The 27,721-nt window shown below is 49.8% G+C and overlaps 1 protein-coding gene across 1 annotated transcript; it reads right to left on the reverse strand.

Moving 5' to 3' along the window:
* Positions 1–2,833: 2,833 nt before the first annotated feature.
* On the reverse strand, positions 2,834–27,556 carry SDC4 (syndecan 4). The gene is made up of 5 exons (XM_010591718.3): positions 27,463–27,556; positions 12,400–12,538; positions 10,044–10,090; positions 9,004–9,202; positions 2,834–4,860 (listed from the first exon to the last, which is right to left on the reverse strand). The coding sequence occupies exons 1-5, from the start codon at positions 27,526–27,528 to the stop codon at positions 4,709–4,711; spliced, it is 603 nt and encodes a 200-aa protein (XP_010590020.1). The 5' UTR covers positions 27,529–27,556; the 3' UTR covers positions 2,834–4,708.
* Between the last annotated feature and the right edge of the window lie 165 nt (positions 27,557–27,721).

Genomic DNA, 27,721 nt, shown 5'->3' on the forward strand with positions numbered 1-27,721 from the left:
ATGTAAGTGAGCCTTCTGGAAGGAGACCTTCCACCCCAGTCAAGCTTACAGATGACTTCAGCCCCAGCCAATATCTTGACTGCACACATCTAAGACCCCTAGCCAGAACCACTTACATGAGCTGCTCCCAAATTCCTGACCCACAGAAACTGTGATAATAAATATTTATGTCTTTATAAGCCCCTAAGTTTGGGGGTAATTTTACACAGCAATAGATAACTAATATAGGACCGTCTGGAGCTAATACCTTACCCAAAAGATGGTGCTACTGATAAGAATGAAGTACCATTTATTTAGCACTTACTATGTGCCAGGCAGAGCCCTGGTAGCATAGTAGTTAAGCGCTTGGCTGCTAACCAAAGGTAGGCAGTTTGAATCTACCAGCCATTCCTTGGAAGCCCTATGGTGGAGTTTCTACTTTGTCCCATAGGCTGTTGTTGGAGCACAAGGTAGAAGTTAAAGGTGAGATCAGAATCCACAAGTCCTGACCCATCTCACACCATCCAACACAACACTAATAGAAACTTCTAATAGAAGTTCATGTGATAATGAAAATGTTCTGTATCTATGCTGCCTAATCACAGTAGCCACTAATCACATGTGGGCATTGAGCACTTGAAATGTGGCTAGTGTGACTAAAGAACTGAATTTTCATTTCTATTTTAACTAATTTAAATTTGAATAGCCACATGTGGTTAGTAGCTACTGTGTTTGATAGCACAGCTCTAATAGATGCCAGAACCTTCTGCAAGTCACAATTTATGAGGAACAGAAACCCACTCAAGGCTCCTGGAACTCAGCAAAAATGCAGAAAGGACCTTGGTAGGGATTTGAGCTAAGAGACTAGACTTGCCACTTCACAGTAGCCCCCAGAGAAGGGGAGACAGTCAGTGTGGTTATGAGCAGACTCTGAAGCCTGACTTCCTGGGTTCAAAGTCCCCTCTATTGCTTGTAAACTGTGTAGTTTTAGGCAAGTTATTTAATCTCTTAGCTGCAGCCTCCCCATCTGTAAAATGGGAATACTGATAGCACCTGTAGGTAATGGTGATTCAGTGGTTGAATTTTCACCTTCCGTTCAGGAAACCTAGGTTCGGTTCCCAGCCAATGCACCTCGTGTGTAGCCACCACCCATCTGTCAATGGGGCTCAAATGTTGCTATGATGCTGAACAAGCTTCAGCAGAGCTCCCAGGCTAAGATAGACTAAGAAGAAAATCTCGGATAACTACTTCCAAAAATCAGCCCATGAAAACCCTATTGATCACAATGGCTTGATCCACAGCTGATCATGGGGATGGGGCAGGACCTGGTGGCGTTTGGTTCCATTGGACACAGGGTTGCCACAAGTCAGGGGGCAACTCGATGGCAGCTAATGATAGCACCTACTTCGTAGAGTTGTTTTGATGATTAAATGGGTTCATGTGTAAAGCATTTGAAATGGGTTCCTGGCCCACGGGGTGACGTGAGAGTTTGCTGTGACAACTACCAACTCTTTTGTGTCTTTCTCTCCACCCCAGTGAAGCACTGGGCAACACGGTGCCAAGCAAGAACCACCAAAGTCCAAGGACCTGGGATTTAGGTTCAACTCTGCACAGACAAGCTGTGGGTAGATGGGCTGGCCTTACTCACTCACAGGTTTGTTTTTAGAACAAGAGAGCCCATCAGTGTTGCCTGCAAGCTACAGTGTCTGCAGAGGCCAAGCAGACAACAGGAGGGAAGCAGGAGATGGAGACTGTGGAAAGGCAGAGTCCCTGTCTTGATGGGCCACCGCCTCTCAGCAACTCTCACAGGTGGCTGTTGAGCACATGTATTATTGTCATGGCCCTAGGTGGTTCAGTTTGCGCTCAATTGCTAACCTAAAGGTTAGCAGTTTAAACCCAGCCAGTGGTCCCACGGAAGAAAGTCCTGGAGATCTGCTTCTATAAAGCTTACAGTCAAGAAAACCCTACAGAGCAGCTCTACTCTGACTCACATGGGGCCACCATGAGTCAGAATCGACTTGATGGCAACAGGTTTTTTTGTTTCGTTTCGGTTTTATTGTTGATATGCGGTACTGTGGTTAGGAGACTGGCTGCAGACCTTTCAACAGCTGTTCTTTGGAAACCCTATGGGGCAGTTCTGCTCTGTCCTCCAGGGTCCCCATGAGTCCGAATTGACTCAACAGCACCAGGTTTTGGTTTTTTTTTTTTTTTGTATGCAGACTCTAGGGCACCTAACGACAATGCAGGCCAAGAGCTGCCAGATCTTATTTTCTGTTTTTCCTAAGTGGAGATTCTGGATTCTTTCGAGAAATGTACTGACTTTTATAGTTGGCAACTCATTCAAAGATTTTTGTTTTATAAACAGTGCAAGCTAAACAGAACACTGAGGTAGGCACGATACGCCCCCCAGGCCACCAGTGTGCACGTTCTGACTTCTCCCCATCCTCTCTTAGCTGCCTAGATCCCTCGCCCCCGCCCCCTGGAGGCGGCTTGGTGGGGGGAATCCTATTCTGCTCCACTGAGATCAAGGGGTACAGAGTCTGCAGAGGATGACTTGTTATGAGTCTTAAAATGACAGAGGCACTTAGCTTAATTAGTACTGAATGCCTGCCTCGAGCATTATGCTCTTTTAAAGAACCGTATGGGAGCAAACTGACAATAGCAACTGAGATCAGATGGGAAGCTTGGGGGACTGAGTGTGTGTCACTCACAATTCAGAAAACAAGGGTGAGAAGGGTTGCACAACTTGAAGAATGTCATCCATGTCACTGATTGTACATGAAGAAACAGTTGAATTCATGTATGTTTTGCTGTGTATATTTTCAACAACAAAAAAGATGAAAAAAAGAGGCAATCCAGAAAGTATCAGGTTTTATTATCTTTTTATCAAAAAATCAGTAACAGACAAGTATGAAAGGTGGCTGCAGAAAAGGTATTTGCACCCATAATCGCCCAAGGGAAAGGGCCTGGGGGGCGGAAGGGGACCCAGCCAGCTGGGACTCTGGGTTGGGGCAGTGAAGGAGCTCATTAATGGCCACTGGGTGTGTGTGTGGGGAGCGGGGGCAGTAAGGTGATCCCCTGACTCCAGCCAGTGGGGTCAAGGAAAGACATGGTCTGCCCAGGCCAGGCCACCAGGCCTCTCCTCTCCGAGAAGGAGGATCCCAGATGATGGGCTCCAGCTGGAGCCTAATCAGTCCCCCCCGTCAAACCCAGCACCCTCCACCCTTGCCCAGGGAGACAAGGGTCACCCAGGGAACGCCAGAGCTGTGACTTGTTAAGCCAGCTTAGTCCTCTAAGCAGCGCTGTCCAATAGGTGGAAGTGTTCCATCTGCACATCCAGTGCAGTAGACACTGGCCCCATGTGGCGACTGAGCACATGAAATGTAGCTAGTGTGGCCAAGGAATGAATCTTGAACTTCAAGCAATTTTAATTTATTTAAATTTAAATAGCCACATGTGGCCCAGGGTTACCATATTGGACAGTGCAGTCTAGAGCTGGGAGAAAGGAACACCAGCGGGACCCAAAGCAGAAAATACAAAGAGGAGAGGAACCATCGACTCTCAACTGTTCCAGCCCAATCAAAAAAATGCACGAGAAACGGGCAAGAGTAACAGGCAAAAACCCACCCAGCCACACAGAAGCCACTCACTCAACACCCAGCCAACTTTCAACTGGAACGATCTCACTATTTCCTGAAAAAATATATTTATCTATTTTTCTAGAACCCAGGAAGAATAATAATATATTACAAGAGACACAAATATCCCACTATCCTCTGCATTATATTTTGGGATCTGCTGGAAAATTATATTTTAGCAAAAGCTACTTCTTAGAAGAAGCAGCCTCAGAAAGGGCCGAGGTCATAGATGGGAGAATGTCAAAAAAAAAAAAAAAAAAAAAGATGGGAGAGAAAATTTAGAGAGAAGGAGAGGCCCTATCTGAAGCTATAAATAATAAAAAAAATATTAATAAAAATCATATCTCCGGCTCTTTTTCAAGAAACAAACAAAAACAAAACACCATTAAATAAAGACTCAGCACACTCTTGCCCAGGCAGAAAGAGACTCTGCGTGAAGGAATGAACCGTTTAAAAAACAAACAAACCCTACTAAAAATAGGTTTACAACTATTCTACAAATCCATGTCAGTATGAAATTTCGGCTCTTCCTCCTCACCCTCCCTCCCTCCTCTCCCCCAGTAAAAAATGCTGATTTCCAGAAGTCACTTGAAAGAGCCCAGAACAGCCTAAGATATACCACAGAGAATCCTGTAGTGTGATGGAGACCTTCCCATGGACAGACACATCTCAGGGCGCAGTTGGTTCTGGTTCCTTCTCCCAATTCCTAGCAGAGACGGGCTGTGAAAAGGAGTAACTGGGTGGCAGACCTCCAGCCAGGATCCAAGCAACCCCCCTTGGACCCTCGGTTTCTGAGGGCTCTGGGTGGGGTATGATTCAGGCTAGGTTCTAAGCTGGTCTTAGGTCCTAGGCTCTAAGCTGGAAGGTTAAGAAATGATCCAGTCCTCAGGCTGCCTTCAGAAAGGGCAAGTTCAACCCCCATTTTTCTGCTGGGGCAACTGAGGCCCAGAGAATCGAGAAGAGCCAGGCAAGAACAATAGAAGATGATGTCTCATCTTCTGACATTTAAACATGGTCAGAGCTGGAGATACTGATAGGTCAGTATTGGGTTGCCCTCCCCCGACAGCCCAAGCCTGTGCCCGTGGGAAGTTTCACGCGTAGAACTCGTTGGTGGGGGCTTTTTTGTAGATGGGCTTCTTGCCCAGGTCGTAGCTCCCTTCGTCCTTCTTCTTCATGCGGTATACCAGCAGCAGGACCAGGAACGTGGCAAAGAGGATCCCCACGACACCGCCCACAATCAGAGCTGGAGAGGAGAGAGGGGAGGTGAGCGTGAAAGCCGTTTAGTGGGACCCTGGGCACCCCATCATGGACTGAATTGCGTTCCCCAAAATACACGTTGTAAATCTCAACCCCTACAGCCAGAAACTCACAGGCTGTGGAAATGCCTCTAGACATACTTATCCTGCAGACCTTAGCAGCGTGGTGCCCTCTGTGTGCATACATATCCAATGCAGGCCTTCGCTTCTATATATACACAGGCATACGCTACCATACACATATATAGCATACTAATATATACATGCTACGTTACTGTGCTAAAGATGGAGTCCCTGGGTGGTGGTGCCAATGGTTAACGTACTCAGCTGCTAAGTCCACCCAGAGGTGCCTTGAAAAAAAGACCTGGCAAGGTACTTCTGAAAAATCAGCTATTGAAAACTCTCTGGAACACAGTTCTATCTGGTACACATGGGGTCACCATGAGTCAGAATCACTCAATGGCAACCGTGTTTGATGTTATAGATAATGATATACAGTGGTTCACATTCCCACATATAGCTCTGCAGCTAAGGTCTAGTTTTATCCATCCCCTCCGTCCCCCCAGCCCCCACCTTATTGACTGTGATCTTGGGCAAGTTCCTTCAGCTCTCTCATTGTGAAATGGAAATATCTATTCTCATAGGCTTAAGGATGAAACAAGTGAATCCATTTAAAGTACTCAGCATAGTCCCCACCGCATAGCATATGCTCATTCATTGTAAACCTCTGTAGTTTATCTGTGTTCCTAGCACCCTGAAAGGAGCCCTGGTGGTACGATGGTTAAGCACTCAGCTGTTAACCTAAAGCTCAGCAGTTAGAACCCACCCAGCAGTTCTGCTAAAGAAAGATATGACCATCCGCTCCCATAAATATTACAGCCTAGAAAACCCTATGGGGCAATTCTACTCTAGTCATACGGGGTCGCTATGAGCCGGAATCAACTCAACAGCACCCAGCAACAATAACAGCACCCTGAATTGGGCTTGGCACAACAGCTATTGCTTAATAAAACACTAACAACTGGGCTCAGAGGAGCACCGTCCAAGGGCACCAGCTAGTGTGGGGCAGATGTGGGCTTCTAACCTCAGATGTCTTTAGCACAACATCTATTCCCTCTCTATTACGGCAGGTGGCCTGAATGGCTCACTCCTGTGTGTTGAGGGGGCAGGGATGTCTCACAGGATCCTTTCTGTGGCAGACTGAGTCCCCTAATACGGTCTTACTCAGGCTAAGAAGATTATTTTTCCAGCCCTGCACACATTCCAAATCTATATACAGAATGGGGGCAGACTGGCACAAAGGAGCCAGGAAGGTTCCTTCTGGCCTACAAGTCCTATGAAGAAGCAGCAACCAAGGGCCCCTGAAGTGCCCCAGGAGTTGCTAGTAAAAGCACAGGGAACATCAGGCCTCACCTCCATTCCTGTTTCCATCCCCTTCCGCTCCTTGGCAACCCCAGCTCCTCTGTTAGGCCCTTGGTCTGTGCTGGGATTGCCTAGAGGGTCCGGGTGAAAGCGCAGCCTCAGAGTGACCCTGGTCCTAGGTTCAGACACCAGGTCTACCATGTCCTGGCTTTGTGACCTTGGTCAAGTTATTTATTCAGCTTCCTTATCTATAAGAGCATAGATAACCATACCCACCTGATAAGGTTGTTGTGGGGACCTGATAACACGCAAGCACCTGATAACTCCCAGGTGCTGTTTAGAAGCTAGTGGAATGGAGGCCCCACTTCAGCTGGCTGAGGATACAACTTTTCACTTGAGGACCTTATATTTGTATAATTCTCAACCAGGAAGATCGAAGCAATGACCTGGCTAAATTCAGGGCAGATTTTCCAAGAAGCAAGGTACACAGAGGTCCAATTGTGCCCTCCCACCAACCCGCAGGGCACATTTTCACCCGTCCTACAGCACGTGAAAGATGTGGTGACACCCATGCGAAATTGCTCACCACGGATTAGCAAGTAAACACAATTAAGCCCATCTGTACCTTGCTCACTCGTTAATCCGACCTTGCCTGGCTTCCATTCTGCCTCCTGCTATGTGACTCACAGCAAGTGGTTTGCTTTCTCTGGGCCTCAGTCTCCCTATTACAAGGAACAGTTGCTTAGACTAGATCAATGGTTTTTAAATTTTCCTTTAAAAGCAGCAGAAACACTTCTTGGTTGAAGCAAAACCTCGTGCAAATCCCAAATATGCCAGCTAACAGCAAGACTATGGTTGAAGAAAGACAGGAATGGCTTTACCCCTAGGAGACCTTGTAGGTTTGAAACCTACAAGACTTGTTGTTAGGTGCTGAGTCAGTTTCGACTCATGGTGAACCTATGTGACAGAGGAGAACTGCTCACAGGGTTTTCCTGGCTGTCATCTTTACAGAAGCAGATTGCCAGGTCTTTCTTCTGCTGAGACACTGGGTGGGTTTGAACTGCTGATCTTTCGGTTAGCTGTCAAGCACTGAACAATGTGCACCACCAGGACTCCTACCTACAAGACTATATGGTCTCGCTGACACATTCGGGGATTTGCAACCAATGTCACGAAACAAGCTGTGTATAAACCGTTGATTGGGAAACTAATTTGATCTGTAAGTTTTTACCTAAACCACAATATAATGTACCCCCGCTCCCGGCAAAAAAAAAAAAAAATTATATGGCCTCTAAGAGTCTCTCCAGGTCTGACAGCACCCCCACCCCACCCCACACTGCACAGGTAGTGAAGGAAGAAGAAAGCCAAAAAGAACACTGGCTCATGTTCTGGAGGCTGGGTTCAAGGCTGAACTGGGCATGTGTCACTTGGGGCCAAAATCCCAGTAAGCCTCATTGGCAAGAAGCAGACAAGATCCTTTATCTGTCTTGGCTGAAGGTTAGTTAGCACAGGGCTCTCTCCCTACATCTCTCAGCAGCTCCTCCAGCTGCTGGTTCAGCTGGTTCCCAGGGCTCATGATACACACCCACTAGGCCAGTTTATCCGGACAGGCCAGCTGTGGTGCGCCTGTAAAACCTGGCCAGGAAGGGAGCTCCCTGTGACAACCCCCAGCCTTGGAGGCCACACCCACCTCTAGGGCTGCCAGAGCCAGTCACCGCCTCAGCTAAAGTCCCCCCAGCCAGGCTGGACCAAGCTGCTCCTGACAGAGCTTTCCCCTGGTATAAAACGATCAATAGCACTGGGGCCAAACATTTAACCTCTTTTTAACATTCAATTTCTTAATCTGTCACATGAAGATACCCTGCGACCCAGCTACAAAGGTCAACAAGGATTAAATGACAGATACTAGCAAATCAAAGCAGCTCTTTATGGTTTGGAAAGCTGTCTCACATTCTATTTTTCATGGAGTTATGACATCAGCCAAGGAAGGTATCACTGTACCCATTTTACAGATGAGGAAACAGAGGCCCATGGAGATCAAAAGGCTCTCAGCCAAGGTCACAAGGCTAGCAAGTGATAGAGCCTGCTAACCCATTGCCACTGAGTCGATTCTGACTCATAGTGACCCTATAGGACAGAGTAGAACTGGCCCGTAGGGTTTGCAAGGAGCACCTGGTGGACTTGAACTGCCGACCTTTTGGATAGCAGCCAAACTCTTAACCACTATGCCACCAGGGTTTCCGAGAGCCTGCTAGGGGAAGCCAACTCTATCTTAAGGAACCTCCAGGCTTTCAAAGGAAGTTACTTTTCATGATTAACTTCCCGGATGCCAAACCCAGCCTGAGAAAGTGCTTTGAAAAACAAGCAAAAAAGGCTTAATGCAAGTGAATGGCTCCTGCCTAGTCTTTAGAAGCTTTTTGATTTGCGATTCTTTCTCCTCCTCCACCAGGCTGCACCCAGCCAGTTGTTGTTGCCCTTAAGTAGGTTCTGACTCTTGGCAACCTCTTATGTGCAGAGTGGAACTGCTCCACAGCAGTGGAGTACTTAACTGTTCGCCCCACCCAGGGACTCAGAATCTAACCAGCCAGAGCTACCCCATCAGAGTGGTTATAGTCCTTGACCGCCCCAGCGTGCCCCGACAGGGGGTGAAGGTGGCTGCATCAAAGGGAAGGGGCAAGAAGGAGCCTTATGGGCCAGGGCCATCTCTGCCAAGGGGCATCACCCCCACAGCCCTCTTCCCCCTTCAAGGTAATGGAACAGGACCTTACCTGCCAGGACCTCTGTCCTCTCAAAGATGCCACTGCCCTGGGTAGTGCTGGACATGGACACCCTGTTGGACACGTCCTCATTCCCTTCAAAGGGCGAGATCCTCTTGGGGATGACCTCATTCTCCTCCAGCTCCTTGGGCTCGGAAGGGACCCGGTTCACAGGCCCTGCCCTCTCAGGAATGTGGTTATCTAGAGGCACCTGGATGGAGCAAAGGAGGAGAGCAGATAAACCCTGAGCCCAGTTTGGGGAGTAACTCATGGCAGGGGACAGGGACTTTCAGCCAGGTGGAGAAACTACCATCTCTTGGGCTAAGCCATGTGGTCCTAGAGTAGAAACCAAAAACCACCTCTCAAAAATTATGCTGTCAAATCCTTAACCTGAACTGTTCGAGTAAATCTCCCCCAAATGGGCAATGAACAGTGTGAGCCAGGGTTCAGAGGTTCCCGCTCACTGTTGGTCAATGGGTATCCCAGAGAAACCACTTGGGAGGGCAGTGTGGCAAAACCCTCAAACTTGCTTCTCTTTCAGGCAGCAATTTTGCTTCTGGGATACTGTCCTAAGCAGTTAATCAGAGATATATGTGTAAAAGATGCTTGCTGCTGTGTTATAATTTTAAAATGTCAAAAAAACTATAAAAAACACTTCCACCAATAAGGTGAACTAAATGTAGCCTATAAAAATGAATAAAAACATTTAATAAAGTGAGGAAATCCTTATGGGCACATTAAGTGAAGAATATAGTACACAGAACTATATATACAATTTGTTATCAATGCTGGGAAATAGCTACAAATACTCAGATAAGGGGCTGGATGCCTATCCCCGGGGGGTGGGCAGCGAGGAGGGGAACAGACTACCTCTGACCTGCAGCATGCCCACCCCAAAATGAGCCCAGAGTCACAGACAAAAGCTTTCATGCTGAGTGGGGTCAGATCCCCATGTACTCTACCTATATGGGGGCTGTATTTCCTGCCTCTCTCAACAGGTGTGTTATAGTGGAGCAAGGGGATAGAGGAGGCAAAAGCATGTAGCTACTTACTAAGGGATGGATGACTTCAGGGAAGATCCTGGGGTCCTCCGAGTCATCTGCAGGGTCAAAAAGGCTGTGTGTCAGGTCGGTTACCCCAGATGACGACTCCTTCAGCCATGGCTGGGGTGAACCAACCCCCAAATGCTCGATGTTCAGTGAGAGACCATTCCCACCCCAAACCAGCCTCAGTTGCAGTGGCATCATTAGGGTTGGTGTCACCCAGTAGAGTACTCATGGTGTCAACCCCACTCCACCCCCACAGACCTCCTCCCGTACCAGACCCTACAGACTCCTTAATAATGTTTTTTGTACTAATGCTACTCATCAATTATAATTCCCGTATATCACTCTTTCTTTCCTTTTAATTAGTGTCCTGATGGCACAGTGGTTAAGAGCTCGGCTACAAACCAAAAGGTTGGCAGTTCAATCCACCAGCTGTTCCTTGAAAACCCTATGGGGTAGTTCTACTCCATCCTATAGGTATGAGTTGGTCAGAATCAATTCGCTGGGAATGGGTTTTCCTTTAATTACTACTTCGTTCTCAAAAAATTATACTAATTACCACAATACTGTAGCTAAAAAAAACACCAGAAACGGACAAAACTGATGACTATAAAAACATTGGCAGCCATGAGAGCAACAGCGCGTGCTTGTAGCACCTGCAGACGAAACCACGTGATTTGAAGCATCATTATAATTGGGTAATGACAGCTCTGACCAGAAAGCATTACCAGAAAAACCAAACCCATTGCCGTTAGTCGATTTTGACTCGTAGCAACCCTATAGGACAGAGTAGAACTGCCCCATAGAGTTTCCAAGGGGCACCTGGTGGATTTGAATTGCCAACCTGTTGATTAGCAGCCATAGCACTTAACCACTACACCACAGGTTTTCCCAGAATGCATTAGAAGGTTCAAAAAGTAAATTAGCATAGAGTTTTAACTCTGTAGGTATATTGTAGGTGTAACTCTGTAGGTATATTGTAGGTATAACTCTGTAGGTATACCTGTCTCCAGGGATCAGTCCCTGGAGAAGGACATCACGCTTGGCAGAGTACAGGGTCAGCGGAAAAGAGGAAGACCCTCGACGAGGTGGATGGACACAGTGGCTGCAACAATGACCTCAAGCTTAACTATTGTAAGGATGGCACAGGACCGGGCAGTGTTTCGTTCTGTTGTGCACAGAGTCACTGTGAGTCGGAACCAACTCGATGGCACCTAACAACAACAACAACAGGTATATTGATACATGTAAGCTAGGCTTAAAAAAATGTTTTTGTTGTTATAACTACAGGGATATTTTTATAAAAAATAATGTCTGTTGAAACAATGCAAAAAAATTTTAGTCATTTTGGTGTCACCTTCTCTGACGGTGTCACCCAGTGTGCCTGCACCCCCCTAGTGATGCCACTGCTCAGTTGCTTCATTAGTAAAACAGGGCTCCTATGACTTGCCTCTGTGGCTCTTTTAGGGAAAGGGAATCTGTAAGCTGGTAGTGGGGCAGCTGTTTTGCCAACTCCACACACTCCCGCTCTATAGTGGATCCAGTATCATAGTATCACTGGGCGCTGGTTAGAAATGTAGAATTTCAGGGTCTACTGAATCATAATCTGCGTTAAGAAGACCCCCAAATGGATTGAAGTTTGAGAAGCACGGCTTTAAATTACCATCATTATTTTAAAACATTTACTGTGTGTTTGGTATGTGCTGAGAGCTTTAACTCAGTTCAGACCACACCACACTGATGGTACTATCATTATTACTCCCGTTTTATAGATTAGGAAACTGAGGCTCAGCAGTCACAGGAGCAGAGGTTTGAACTCAGGACTGTGTCACTCCAAATCTGAAACTCTGAACCATTACACCACTCTGCCCATGGGAGGCGGATTCTCAGTAGCTCTTTCTGGCCATAAAACCAGGGACAGGCAGTCACAGAAAGACCTAGAAAGGTCCCTTCCCCCAGGTCTGGCCTACCCTCACCTCCTACTGAAGCAGGGGATGGTTCTTCGTTCCCCACCCCCACCACTGCCCACACACACCCCCTGGCTCCTCAGCTGGTTCCTCCAAAGGCAGAAAACAATACCCTCATCCTGTTCTCCCACCCCACCTTGTTCTCAAGCCAAAACAAGGAGGCTACCAGGCCAGGTTCAGGCTGATGCTCGAAAACCCCAGAGCTACAAACCAACCCAAAACAAACAACTTGACCTGGGAGGGTCTCAAGAATAGAAAATGTTAATCCAGTTCCTTTGGTTTCCCCTTGTTTGGAGGAAAATCCCCACCTTAAGTCTCAAGGTGTGAACACCCTCCTAGGAGGTGAGGATACCATTCCTCCAGCCCTGTGCCCTGCCCACACACCCTCTCCATACCCAGATCTCCAGAGCCAGACAGCTCAAAGTCATCGAGGTCTTCCCCGGGGCCCCCCACATCCTCATCGTCCGGCAGAGCTCCAGAAAAGTACCGGCCTGCTAGGAGGTCCTGGGGGTTAATGACTTCTGTCTCTCGGATCTAGGGGTGAAAAAAGAGACACATCAGCCAACAGCCCTCTGATTTCTACAACATCCCCTGAACCCCAAAAGGGAGTGGAGCAGGCAAGCTGGAGATAACCCAGGGTGGTAGAAGGTGAACCTAGAGTGGAAGACAGCCAGGGCAGAATCCACAGGACTGGGCCCTGACCTGGCTCTGCCCCTAACTTGCTGTATGACCTAAGGCAGTATCTTTCTTCCCATTTTAGGCTAATTAAAAATAATCAAAACCAAAACCAAAGCCACAGTGACCCTATAGAACAGAGCAGAACTGCCCCATAGGACTTCCAAGGCTGTAAATCTTTGCAAAAGCAGACTGCCTCGTCTTTCTCCCCAGGAGTGGCTGGTGAGTTCAAACTGCCAACTTTTTGGTTGGAAGCTGAGAGCTTTAACCACTGCACCACCAGGTCTCCCCAATAAAAATAACTGAGATGGTAATAATCAAAATTATGAAGATGGTAATAATCAAAAATATTGATATGACTAGGTACTATTTATTGAGCACTTGCTATCTGCCAGCCTCTAAATAACTCTGAAGGTGTTTAACCCTATTTACGGCCAAGGAAACTGGGCATTAAATACATGACATCGTGTTGGTGACACAACTAGAAAACACAGGAACAAGTACCTGGGGCTGCCTGACTCCAGAGCCACACAGGCCAGCTTGAGGAACGACACTCAAGGGTTCTATGCTGCGGTCACAATTAATTCTTACACAGCAGGCAGAGGGCTGCTGACTTCGGCCTTGCCAAGCCCAGGACACCTGTCCCGGCTGAGTCAGACTGGGATGGGACAGAAAGGGCTAGCTCACCCACGTTCCAGGACAACCCCAGGTCAGGGTGGGGCCCAAGCCTGGTGACTCAAGAGTGCCTAAGCACACCGTGGATCAAAACAAATTATGGATAACAATATGAAGAACGGGAATTCCAGAACACTTAATGGTGCTCATGTGGAAGCTGTACGTAGATGAAAGAGGAAGTCATTCCAACAGAACAGGGGGATACTGCGTGGTTTAAAATCAGGAAAGGCGTGTCAGGGTTGTATCCTTTCACCACACTTATTCAATCTGTATGCTAAACAAATAATCTGAAAAACTGGACTATATGAAGAAGAACGTGGCATCAGAATTGGAAAAAGACTCGTTAACAACCTGCGTTATACAGATGACACAACCTTGCTTGCTGAAAGTGAGGAGGACCTGAAGCACTTACTGATGAAGATCAAAGACCACAGCCTTCAGTATGGATTACACCTCAACATAAGGAAAACAAAAATGCTCACAACTGGGCCAATAAGCAACTCACGATAAACAGGGAAAAGATGGAATTGTCAAGGATTTCATTTTACTTGGATCCACAATCAAGGACGGTGGATGCGGCAGTCAAGAAATCAAATAACATTGCATTGGGCAAATTTGCTGCAGAAGACTTCCTTAAGTGTTAAAAAGCAAAGATGTCACTTTGAGGACTAAGGTGCTTCTGACCCAAACCATGGTATTTTCAATAGCCTTGTACGCCTACAAAAGCTAGACAATGAAAAAGGAGGACCGAAGAAGAATTGATGCCTTTGAATTGTGGTGCTGGTGAAGAATATTGAATATACCGTGGACTGCCAGAAGAACATATCTGTCTCGGAAGAAGTACAGCCAGAATGCTGCTTAGAAGCGAGGATGGTGAGACTTCAAGGACGGTGAGACTTCGTCTCAGGTACTTTGGACGTGTTATCAGGAGGGACCAGTCCCTGGAGAATGACATCATGCTTGATAAAGTAGAGGGTCATCGAAACAAAAAGAGGAAGATCTTCAATGAGATGGATTGACACAATGGCTGCAACAAGGGGCTTACGCACAGAAATGACTGTGAGGATGGAGCTGGGCTGGGCAGTGTTTCGTTCTGTTGTACACAGGTTCACTGTGAGTCGGAACCTACTCAACGGCACCTAACACACACGCACACGAGCACACTCTGGTAATGCAGTCTTTTGAACATCTATTCAAACATGGACAAGTCACAGAGCAAGTTAGCCACACAGCTAAAGTCAAAAGAGCCTGGGTCTCCGTTTCTGACTAGCCCTGTGTCTGACACTCATGTGCCTGCCAGTGTGATGGGGGGAGTCTAGAAGAAATATCTGTTCCTAGGACAAAGTTATCATTGTGGGAGAGGCCCAGGAAAGGCCACTTCCGGGCCAGGTTCCTCCTGCACTACCCCGCCCCTGGCTTCCGGGGAGAGGGGGCTGACGAAACCTGACTATCTTGCCCTCTTCCACCTCCAGGAGGGCAGGATGCTGGATTCCTGGAAGGGAGCCGGAAGGCAGTGGGCAGTACCCCCCTGCCCCTGGGCCAGGGAAATCTGCTGAAAGCTTGGCACCCGTAGGGGTGTGGAGCCAGCAGGGGTTAAGGCCCAGTTAGGGATGACTTCACAACTCGGGAATCAGGAGCTGTTGGGCTGCTGGCGCTGGAATTCCAGCCCCCGCACACAGCCTGTATCTGTGGCTTTGGTTTGGCAGCATGGAAGGAAGGCTCTTCCGTGGTTGCGTAATCTGAGTTACCTAGGGCGGGGTCCCTAGGCTCTGACCCCATCTCCTGCTGCAGAGTCCCTCGGGGCCCAGAATCTAAAACTGCAGGACCTCTGTGGCTTTCCAAGCACTTAGCACTAAGTAAAAAACCCACTAAGTAGGAACTCTTAACAGACCTGTTTTGTAGAGGTAGAGTGTGCCCTGCTGGCACAGTGGCTAAATACTGGGCTGCTAACTGAAAGTCTGGCAGTTCGAACTCACCCAGTGGCTCCATGAAAGAAAGACCTGGAAATCTGCTCCTTTTAAAAATTCCAAAAAAAAGCAAAACCAAATCCATCGCGGTCGAGTTGATTCCGGCTCATAAACAACCTTTTAGGACAGAGTAGAACTGCTCTATAAGGTTTCCAAAGAGTGGCTGGTGGGTTTGAACCACTGACCTTTTGGTTAACAGCCATAGATCTTACGCACTGTGACACCCACCCCCACCTTCCCTGTAAAGACTGCTGCCTAGAAAATCCTATGGGGCAGTTCTACTCTGTCACAATCAACTGAAGGCACCTAACAACAATGTAAGTGTTGGAAAGGCTCAGAAAGGTCAAGTCACTTGCCCAAGGTCACACAGGAGGTAGAAAGTGGCCATGCTGGACCAGAACTCAAGCCTGGGTCACCCCTGTGCTTTTAACCGCATGCACATAAATCCATGCATGAGCACTTGTACCCAGGGCTGCCATCCTGCCCCAGGCCCTGTTCAGTGGAGTTGCGTCCAGCCGAGAGGGAAAGTAGAAACTCTGGCCACTTGTTGGCCAGGCCTACAGACCAGACTGCTGTAGAAGTCAGAGCTCAAAGTTCTCAAGGCAGGGGCTAGGGTTCCAGCACTGGGTTCTTCTCAGAAGAGACCCTCCCCACCTGTCCCTGTCCCCAGGAGCCTGGAATGTTGTTTGCAAATCCTGCCTCTTTTAGTGTGTGAAAGTGATAAGGGATGTTTCAAAAAGACTGATTGGCTGATTGTAATTACCTCCCTTTCAGGTCAGTGAAATGAGGGCTCAGAAAGGAAGAGCCTTGTGAAGAGCAAGCAGCCCAGTCAGTAGCAACATAGAAACCGAAACCAAGATTTTTTATATGGGGTTCATCAGAGAGGACAAATGACTTGTTTAAGGTCTCACTGGGGGCCAGAGGCATGGCCAGGATTAGATCTCCATCAGACAACCATTCCAGGGCTCTAAAGGACCAAAAAACGATACAGACACACACACACAAAAAAACCCATTGCTGTCGAGCTGATACCGACTCATGGCAACCTCATGTGTTACAGCGTAGGAATACCCCTACGGAAGCAGATCACCAAGGCTTTCTTCCGCAGCACCGCTGGGTGGGTTTGAACCACTAACCTTTAGGTTAGTAGTGGAGTTCAAACCTAGGAACCTTCTAAAAGGCCTACTTCAAAGGTTGCATTATCTGTGCCTAGGAGGTTTACCCAGGAGGCTTTGAAGAAGTTTTGCGAGGCAGTGCTGATGGGGGGACATAGGAAATTAAATCTTTCCTGAGCTCCAGGGGCACCCTCTCTGCCCACAATCCCTGCCAAGAGAGGAAACTCTTAAGTGAGTAGGAGCCCTTTAAGACTAGGCCAGCAAGACAGGGCCAAGCCCCATGGGATTATGGGAATGCATCCCTTTTTGTAAGAGAAGGCCAGTAGTCCTCCCCTCCCTCGCCCTCTTCAGACAAGGCCCATTCAGTCTGGGGTGGCTTTGAAGAGCCAGGCCACCCAGCAGCCAGACCCAGTCCTGACCAGGGAGGGATCCCACCCTGCTCCTGGCTAAGGATGTGGTCTGTTCTCAGTTCACCCCACCCCTGCCTGGGCACGTGTGTTCACATATGTGTGCACACCCAGGCACCTTATCTGGGCCCTCATGTCTCCCTGTATCTTTGTCCTTTGCACAGACACATGACAGAAATCACCAGCTAAATAAGGCAGTGGGCCTGAGTCCCATAGACCCTGCCGACCCCCATGGCTGGTGGGCACCTGGGATTGGTACCTGGGAGGTCAGTGATTCTGGATGCTTCCTGAACTAGCAAGAAGTAGGTGCTGTTTTGTTCCATGGGGACTAACACCTGCCAAAAGAAGGTATCTGAGGCCAGAGAGCCCAGCCCTCTCGTTTTATAACCGAACAGACTAGACAAGGGACTTTGCCAAGGTCACCCAACGGCTGGCTGCAGAGCTGGACTTGGAACCTAGGTCTCCTGGCTCCTAGGCTGGAACTGTCTTCCCTCCCCTTCAAGGGTCTTGGCTGCCCCTAAGGGTCCTAACAAATACACAGGCAGCAGCCCTCACTCTAAACACACTCCCCCATCTAGTCCTTAGATTATATGAATGGAACTGGGAAGAGGTTACCAACCCTACCCTGAAGTCCTACAGCTCAGTCACCCCAGGAAAGTACGGGGGTTGGGGTGACCAACACAAGTATCCATTGTCTTGGTCTCTTTCTCCATATGAGCTCATTTAATTGGCTTAATAGCCTCGGAAAGAGCTCTCACCATTTGCAGATGAGGAAACTGAGGCTCAGTTGAGTCACTCACCTAAAGTGTCCCAGGTAGAAAGCAACAGAGCTGGAATTCAAAGCTACATCTTTCTCAAGTGCACACGCTGACCACAACCAGGGTTCTCACTGCCGCTCACTCTTCACCTCCCCACCCTACTAACCCCACAGCGCACAACACTCACTGCCAGGGCTCCAGGTCACCCTTTCCCCTGGCCTAGGAGTAAACCTAGGTTAAACGAGTATTGCGTAAACAAAGGAACAGAAACTTGGCTGAGGCACCAGGGTTCAGGGTCAGGGCTTGATTGACTGTGAACTGGTGGGAGGAGAGGAGGGAGAGGGCAAGAGAGCCTTCCCCCAAGCTGGCTCCTCTCCAGGGGAGGTAGGGTCAAGGACACATTTGACTCTGGCTTCTTTCAGGAGGGGACACTTGCAGGGTAACTGGGCAAGGCAAACAGGCGGGGACAGGGGTATAAATACTCTGGGTTCCCACTGCTGAACTCACCAGAGTGATTCTAGAAGGAGATCACCAACAGGAGCCACTGGCATAATCATCCTTCTTCCCTACTTCCCTTCTCAAGGGTCAGACTTCCCCCATAATGAGTAAAAACTAGGGCCCATACATCTGGTGGGAAATGAAGCTTCCACCACCACAGTGTTTCCATATAAAGGCAGATCCACACGCAAACCAGTCCTGCCACTTCCTAACCATAACCTGTTGCCTTCGAGTAAATTCTGACTCATAGCGACCCTATAGGATGGAGTAGAACTGCCCCATAGGGTTTCCAAGGCTGTAAATCTTTATGGAAGCAGACTGCCACATCTTTCTCCCCAGTGCGGCTGGTGGGTTTGAAATGCTGACCCTTTGGGTTAGCAGCTGAGCGCTTAACCACTGCGTCCCCAGAGCTCCTTACCTAAGAATAGAAGCCTGGGAATTTATTTCACATCCTGAAGCCTTGGTTTCTTCTTCCTAACCAAGGCTGATTACACAACCAAGGCTGATTACACCTGCAGGATGAGTGAGGATTAAATGAATGAAATGCATTGCTGTGGGTGTGGCCTGGTATACAGCAGGCGCTCAATGAATAGTGGCTATTATTAACCCCCACCTGCCCTCTCTCAGGAGCCCTGGGGGTGCAGTGGTTAAAGTAGTCCGAGGTTCGATCCCACCAGCCACTCCACTGGAGAAAGATGTGGCAGTCTGCTTCCATAAAGATTATAGCCCTGAAAACCCTATGTGGTAGTTCTACTCTGTCCTCCAAGGTTGCTATGAGTCAGAATCAGTTCGAAGGTAGTGGGTTTGGTTTTTTTTGTTTACCTTCCTTCTGCTTCCTGGCTAAAGGGGTCAATGTTATAAGGGTAGGAGACCTGGGAAAAGTTATAGACAGAGTTCTATTGCTGGAAAGAAGCTGACTGGTGGGTGGCAAGGTGCCTGGCAAACTGTAAAGGGACATACCCTATCAAGAGTTATTATTTTGCTTCTGAGACCAGAGACTTTTCAACAACCAATCAGGTCCATTCAGACTGTACAAAAGAACAGACTCAGAGATGGGCAGAGACCTGTTCAAGGTCACACAGCTTTGAGCACCTGTCCTAACCAGAAAGAGACACAGGAAAGACCCCTGTACCTTTATAGAAGGAGCAAGCAGCAGTGAGTGACCAGTGACACCCGAAATTCTGCTTGGGGACCTGCACCCCCAGGGTATTTCCTGGTCTGCCTTGGGGACAAAAAACACTCTAGCCTGGTACCTGAAGGGTTAAGCCAGGTCTGGGGTGGGATTCGAATGGCAGGCTCTGCCTACTCCAAGGTCAGGTTACTTTGGACATGATCACTCTGGAGAGAGCCAGACCTGGCACAGTGAGAAGCCAATTTTTCACTACCCAACCCCCCAGGGCAGCCCATTCCCACAACAGAGGCTCTGGGGTCCTGGGGTGCCAGCTAGGAATAGACACTGAGAGCTTCTGGAGCCTCTGGACATCCCCCTGCCAGGAGGGGATCCAGCACCCTTGCCACAGTCCTGGGGTGACTTTGGGAGATTCCCTCCTGGGCCTCACTTTCCCCACCTGGACATGGGTGTTCTCAAATAGACAAGCCTCCTTCTGTCTCCAGGCCCTGTAACCAAGCTGGGCGCTGCTCTGATTACCGGTGGAGACAGCCGGGAGGGGACTGGCTCCCTCAGGGCGGCACAGACAGAGGTGCATTGAAGCTGGGGCTTGTAATCTAGGCAGTAGATCCGAAATCCCTGCTGGATCTGAGGGCTGGGAGGCTCTTGGGACATAAACAAGCCTCGTGTGTTCTCAAGAGCAGTCGACAGCCTCCACAGCCTCCTCCAGGACGATTAGATCAGCCCTGGGTGTTGGCTTCCTGCCCCTTCCCAGCCTCTGCCATCACCCGGGGAAGTCACTGCTCCAGACAGGGTCAGTCTGTCCCACAGACATTTCCCGGCTGGGTTTCCCTAGGGTCAGGAGTGTCCCAACTGTGGTGACCACTCAGCCATTTGCCACCCCTGCCCCCGCGCCCCAAGGTTGGAGTGGTACAGCCAGTCCTTGCAGATCCACCGGCCCTCTCCACCAAGTCATAGTTTCCACACATACCAGCCGCTCCCTGCCTCCCCTTTCCATTACCCCAGGTGTCACCTGACTAGCAGCCTCTTCCACTCTGTGCCAGAGAAAACTGGGGCAGCCGAGCTCCCTGGTCCTTCAGGGGTGCTGGGAAAGGGGGGGCTGAGTAGCAGGGCCTGGCCGGATGGTGGGAAAGCGACTGGGGCGGGGGGGGTTGCAGAGGAGAGTGGGGGCAGCTGGGAATAGAAAGGGTGGATGGCAACAGTAGAATATCAAAATTGGAGCAACTGTTAAGATCACAGAGTGGATCCTTTGGGGGAGTCCTGGAGCCCTCTGAGAAGGTCTCAACCTCAAGAACTATAACCATCGGTTTTTATTTTCAAGGCCAGCAGACACCATTCCCCTGAAGCCAACCCCTATGGCCAGGCTAAGAGCGCTTATCTAGCTGCTAATAAACAACTGAACTTAAGCCAGCACTTTTGTTGCCGTTGTTGTTAGGTGGCGATTCATAGCAAGCCCATGTGACAGAGTAGGAAATGCTTCATTGGGTTTTCTAGGCTGTAATCTTTATGGGATCGGAGCACCAGGTCTCTGTCCCGCAGAGCCACTGGATGCGTTTGAACTGCCAACCTTTCAGTTAGCATCGGGGTGCTTAACTGTTGCGCCAAGCCAGCACTGTCTGGTTTGCCAAATACCAGTTACGATCCTTGAGTGGCACAGGTGTCAGCATCCGTGTTTTAGAGGACACTTGGGCCTCCCACCCTGCAAAGTGACTTATTACCAGGTAAGCAGCAGGACTGGAATGGGACTCGGGTTTTCCTGGGTGTGAAACTTGCCCACTTTCCAGGGAGAGAAGGGCTCTGAGAGCTGCAGGAATGTGTCCAAAGGTCACCAGACCCAGAAGTCAGGCTTCTTGCTCTCAGGGTTAAGTCAGGCACCCACTGTTGACATAAGCCTTCTCCTCCCTCTCCAGGGCACCATGCAATGAATACTGGCTTTTCTGAAAGACTGCACCTTTTCTATCCTTACCCCTCCCCCTGCCCCAAAGTCCAGAGTGGTATTTGCAATTCCCTCCGCCTACTTAAGGCAAGCTCTGCCTCTCCTCGTACAGAACACTGCCCCCAACACAGGAGGGTGGCCCCGGTCCTGGGCAGTGTCCTGGGTGGTCCTGAACCCTTGCAAACCTTCGGCCCCCTTCTCCTTCCAGGCTGCAAATGGCTCAGCTCAGCGTGGGGTTCCTGCTGATGCTGGCAGGAGGGGTGGGGCTGCCAGGAACTAGTTCTTGTTTAAATATAAACCCGTCTGATAATTAGCAAACAGCCCACTTCTAAGATAAACAAGTGGGAGATTTAGGCTCCAACAGCCCCACCCCATACACCTCCCAGCTGTGGGGAAGATAGGGAGGAGGAGGAGAAAGGGAGGAGGGGACAAGGCTTTCCAGAGGCCCTGGGGGTGGAATCCTCAAATGTGCAGGACCACCAGGCATCAAGGTAGCCTGGGGCAAGGAACGAAGCTATCTCTAAGGGACACCCCCTCCCTACCAGGCATAGTACAGTTGTTAGGTACGATTTCAGGTATAACTGCCCCATTTAGAGTAGAACTGCCCCATAGGGTTTTCTAGGCTGTTAAAAAAAATTTTTTTTTTTTTTTTTTTAATCTTTATGGGAGCAGATTGCCAGGTCTTTCTCCCACAGAGCCATTGGGTGGGTTCAAACTGCCAACCTTCTGGTTAGCAGCCAAGCGCTTATCCACTGCACCACCAGAGCTCCCAGCACAGTAAACACACACACACACACACACACACACACACACACACAACTTGTCGATTCTGACTCATAGCAGCCGTATAGGACAGAGTAGAACTGACCCATAGAGCTCCCAAGGACCAGCTGGTGGGTTTGAACTGCCAACCTTTTGGTTAGCAGCTGAGTTCTTAACCACTGTGCTACCAGGGCTCCGGCATAGTACTAGGTGCCTTTATTTGCAACCTTGTAATCTTTAACCTCACCACAACTGTACTATGATCTTCTGAGAGACAAGGAAGCTGAGACTCCCGGAGGGTGAGTACATGTCCAAAGTCATGCAGCTAGTAAGAGGCGGACTCGACAGGTCTGCGAACTCCAAACCACTAAGTTTCTGTGCCAACCCCAGGAAGTTAAGGAGGGGACATCAGAAAAACCAGGGTCAAATCAAATCTGAACCGTACCAGCTGGGCCCTATAACTCACACCAGTTGCAGCCTCAGTTTTGCTTTAAAAGAAAAAAGAAAAAAAAGGTGCTCCCTGTTCCGCAGAGGCCTAGAGACTGATTTTGAGGACCAGTCAAAGTCCAAACACAGGCAAGTGGCTGTGAAGGTTTGGGGCCTAGAATTTCCCTTATTTCTCAAGGCCCTGGACACTGAGATGCTGACACTATCTTTAATAGGCTCCCAAAGGGCAAGGCAAGACTCTTGAGCCCAGTCCAACACCCCCACCCCAGAGCCATCCTATTAGCCAAGAGGTTGAAAGGAAATGGGTGACTCAGGCAGGCAAGCTACCGCTCTCTTTCTCCAGTGACTCATGAAGCCCTATCAGCCCCTTACCTCAATTTTAAGTGTTCTCTGGAAATCACACCCACCCACCAGTCTAGTCCAAGAGGCTGAAGACAGCTAGAAGCCAGTTTCTCTGTGAAGGAGCTGGGGCTGGGAGCCCAGCCTGGCTTCCCCAACTCCTCATTCAGGCTGCCGGCTCAGCACTCCACGTCCTTGGAAAAGCTCACGGTTTCTAGGAGCTGGGGATGGCAGGAGCCGAATGCCCCCCTCCCTTTCTTTTCTGAGACTGGGACTTGTTTAGACTCATTTCTAAGGAGGGTGAGAATGCGCCCTCCCTCCATGAACAGGCTCTCAGAGCTGGAGCGACCCTTAGAGGGCATCGGTCCAACCTCATTTTAGAGTTGGAAGCAGTGAGGCCCAAACATGCTCAAGGTCACCCAGCAACTCAGAGGTAGGATCCAAGGCACTGAACTTCAAACCTAGCACATTTCTTCATCTGGAATGTTCTCTGAGGACACTTAAGCCAGACATCTTGCACGATCAGTCAGACCTGGTTCTGACCTTGGACAAGCCACTACATTCCTCTGAGCATCAGTTTTCTGTAAAATGGAGATAATGATACCTACCTCACATACATCATTGGAAGGCATTTATGTTAGAAATAATCTCAACACACCTTCAGAATGAAATTACACGCGTGAATTTGTTCATTCATACAAACATTCCCCAGCACTAAAACTATGGGCCAGGTATTTCACTAAACACAGATAGAGCAGAGTTCTGCCCTGGGTATGTGGGCAGGGGGACTCGGAATTTTGATAGGTTTCCCTCATAAACCATGAATTTCTTCCTGGAAGGGAATGCCTTAGTGTCTTTATAGTTTCCATAACCCTTTGCACATCGCATCATACGTATTTAATTATTAACTACTAACGGAAACCCTGGTGGCGTAGTGGTTAAATGCTACAGCTGCTAACCAAGAGGTTGGCAGTTCGAATCCGCCAGGCGCTCCTTGGAAACTCTATCGGGCAGTTCTACTCTATAGGATAGGATCGCTATGAGTTGGAATCGACTCGACGGCAGTGGGTTTGTTTTTTTTTGGAATAGAACGTCTAGCAACCCAGTTAGCGCAACGGTTAGGCACTCGGCTGCTAACTGAAAGGTTGGTGGTTAGAACCCACCCAACGGAAAGGCCTGTGGGGTAGTTCTACTGCCACATGGGGTTGCTATGAGTCAAAATCAACTCAACAGCACCCAACAACAACAATGTTGCAGCTGGGAAGAGCTCTTGAGTTCAAATCCCTCCTTTTACAGACGGGGGATGCAGCCCAAGAGGGAAAGTGATCTCCTCCCAACCTCATGGAGCTCTTCATTCAAAGTGTTGCCCAGATATTTCCTGGGAATTTGGTAACTCTGGGATCCCAAGAGGTCCCAAGAGCTCTCACTGGCCACTCAAGGGTCCTAGAAACTCCTGGGCTTCCGCTTCCACCCCCACTTCTGTGCAATCGAGGAGCAAACCCTCAATCAGACCAGAAATATCCTTAAGCTCAAGTATACCTGGTGGGCGGGGGACACCTCCCCAGAACTGCCTGGGCCTAGTGCCAAGTCGGTGGGCTATGCCCCTGGGCAGAACAGCTCTGGAGGGGGGCTCAGCTCCCAAAACAAGGCGGCCTTTAAGGGGCCAGGGAGGGAGTGGTAGGAATAGATCAGGGGAATGCTCCCAGCTGGACAGGAAGAACTGGTTTAGGATGGCAGCCACCACGAAACAGAGAAGAGGGCGGCTGGGCGCTCAGCCTGGGCTCTCTTCCCCAAACCTGTGGCACCAGGGGGGTAGGACACCACCCAGGGAGAGGGCAGGCCTTTAGATTAAACCTCAAATGTAAGCAGGGGCCCCAACAGCATTGTTGAGGAGGGGGACTACTGGACAGAGATGCTGGTCCCAAGCGGTACCCATTTTACCTCTCAGTTTCCTCATCTGTAAAGTTGCCTAATACAATTCCTGCACTCGTTTTTTTTTGCAAGGATAAAATACATCAGACCTGACATATAGGAAACACTCAATATATTATAACTGCTATCGGCAAAACTTTTCTCCCTGGGCCTCCATTTTTCTCCACCTGTAAAATGAAACGTCAGACCAGATCATCTCTATAGTCTAACAGCTGTGACTAGATCTGATTTTTCCAGCCATAACCTAAGAAGGAAGGGGGGAAGGGTAAGAGGGGAAACCCTAAGACCCAATTAGAAGCGGAAGGTCTGTGGTTATTCACCACAGATAAGACAGAGGGACACCTCTCAGGAAGCAGCTGCCCAGGGCTGACTTCTCCCCCAGCTGTTCAGTAACCATACACAGGAATGACACAACCCCATTCTCCAAACCACAACCTTCTGACAGCCCTGGGCCATGGTCATCTGCTCCTCACCCCAAAGCACCTGCAGGCTCAGCAGCCTGGGAGCTAGACTGGCATGTGACTGTCCATCACGGTGACCTCAGCAGCCTCCTGGGTCTTTTCCTTTTTTTCCCCACACCGCCTGGATCGACAGTCCAATATCCAATGGATGGCTCCCCAACCACTCAAATTCAATGCATCCTTCAGGCCTAGTTTAGGGCACTCCACCAAACCCTCTGCTATTGACTCGACACATAGCGACCCTATAGGAAAGAGTAGAACTGCTCCGTAGGGTTTCCAAGGCTGTAAATCTTTAGGAAGCAGACTACCACATTTCTCTCCAGCTGAGTAGCTGGTGGGTTTGAACCACCAACCTTTTGGTTAGTTTAACCATTATATCACCAAGGCCCCCTCCTTGAGTACTCCACGGAGGGGGTGGGGGTGGGGGGAAGACTTGGGTTCTATCTAGTCCAGGCTCAGCGGCTAACCTTTTGGCATGGCTGCCCTTGGCTTGGGGACATCATCACCCTACACTGGGCCTCTGCTCCCCTCCACCTCAGAATTCTTTGAGGCCTTCCAGGCCCAAATCTCAACAGATTCCAAGGTGCCCGAAATGGGACCCCACAGCAGCCATACACAGAGAAGCCAAGAGGACTAAGAGTTGGAGCAAGGACTTGGAAGCCTGGCTGCCTAAATTTGAATCCTGCTCTGCCACTATTGGAGCCCTGGTGGCACAGTGGTTAAGACAGCTGCTGCTAACTAGCTAACCAGAAGGTTAGCAGTTCAAATCCACCAACCGCTCCTCGGAAACCCTATGAGGCAGTTCTACTCTGTCCTATAGGGTCGTTAAGGAGTTGGAATTGACTCAACAGCAAAGGGTTTGGTTTGGTTTCTGCCCCTATTAGCTGCATCACCGTGGGCAAGTTACTTAACTTCTCTTGCTGCAGGAGTTTAGACTAGTAAACAGGGTTGTCGTGGAAATTAAGCAAGCTGATCTATGTAAGGCCCTTAGAACAGGGCCAGGCACAGAGTTAGCACTATATGTTTGTTATCACTGCTACCTGCCTGGAACTGTGCCTGGAACAGCCCTGAGGGCTATTGCTCAGGGTCTCATTCATTCCCCAACAGTAGCCTTTCAGGCAGAAAGGACTTTCCCCTAAGTGAGCTCAGGGAAGTAGGAGCCTCAGGGCTTTCAAAGGAATTAACATTAATGATTAAACTCCGGGGACTCACTCCCCCTAGAAGCCAGAACTAAAGGACAGGAAGGGGACACAAGGACCAGGTTCCTGGGAGGCAGGTCGCCTCTCTCAGCAATTCCCATGCCCCCAACTTCCTAAATGAGATTGCTTCCCTCGTCCCCAGCCGGCTGGCTGCTGGGGTAAATGGAGCTTCTCCGGGTACAGAGCTTTGTAAAGTAGGAGGGAACCAGTGGGGAGTGACAAGGCCTTCTCTCCCCAGCCTGCTTCACTCCACTCAAGGCGGGCGCTTCAGTCTCTCCATCTGCAGTTCAGCAAAAACAAACTCTTCGTGCAAAATGCAAAGGCTCAACTCTTGGGGAATCCTAAACCAGACCTTCCATGAGCACTCTAAGGATCAGAGTCCCAACTTAGTTAAAAAAAAAAAAAAAAAAAAAACCCAAGTCCACTGCGGTGCTGTCGATTTTGACTCATAGTGATCCTACAGAACAGGGTAGAACTGTCCCATACGGTTTCCAAAGAGTTCTTGGTGGATTCGAACTGCCAACCTTGTGGTTAGCAGCGGTAGCTCCTAACCACTAGGCAACCAGGATCTAAGTAAGCCCTAATCACCTCCTCTCTTTTGTGCAGATGGGGAAACTGAGACGCAGAAAGGGCAGAGCCCTTTCCTAAGTCACAAGTCAGTCAGTGGCAGGACTAGGGCGAGGGCTAAGGTCACGGCTCCGTCTTCCACTCCCCCGTGTGTGAAGCAGCGCCCCATCGAACCCTTCCCTTCCCCTCTTCCCAGGCCAGGTCGGGCTCCGAGGCTACCCACGCTGAGCGCCCGCAGGATGTGAAGAGGTGGCTCGAGGCTTCGAGCCTACCCCAGGATCGTAACGAGGCAAGGGGCGCGTGTGGGGGGAGAAGAGATGACACCGGCTTGGTCACGTCCGAGCCTGGAGCCCGCGGCGGGGCTGAGGCCAGGGCAGGCGGGAGGAGCAACAGGCTGGGGGCGCACAGCGCACGGAGGAGCCAGCCTCGGAGCCCCGGGTCCCAGAGCCAAGTTTCTAACCAAGTTTCCCCGGCCTCTGCACCTAGTTGGAGGCGGGGCGCGCAGTCCCCCGAACGCCCCCATCCCCGGCTCCCAGGAACAAAGGAGGCGCCGCCGCGGCGGTCGCCCCCCGGGTACCTCCAAGCACCTACCGACTCCGCAGCGGCGGCGGCGACGCTCACGAGGAGCAGCAGCGCGAGCTGGCAGGAGGGGACCATAGTTCCGGGGCAGAGGGCGCGGGCGGCGGCGAGTGGCCCCAGGCGGCCGAGAGGCCGGTCTTATAGGCGGCGCGGCCCCGCCCCGGCCCGCCCCCGCCGCCGCCGCCGCCGCCGCCGCCGCCCGCGCCTGGCCCGGAATTCCCCGCGAAAGCTGGGCCTCCGGGGCGCTGCGACCCGCGATCGAGGTGGAAAC

The sequence above is a fragment of the Loxodonta africana genome, chromosome 24 (genome assembly GCF_030014295.1).
Source record: "Loxodonta africana isolate mLoxAfr1 chromosome 24, mLoxAfr1.hap2, whole genome shotgun sequence".
NCBI lineage: Eukaryota > Metazoa > Chordata > Mammalia > Proboscidea > Elephantidae > Loxodonta > Loxodonta africana.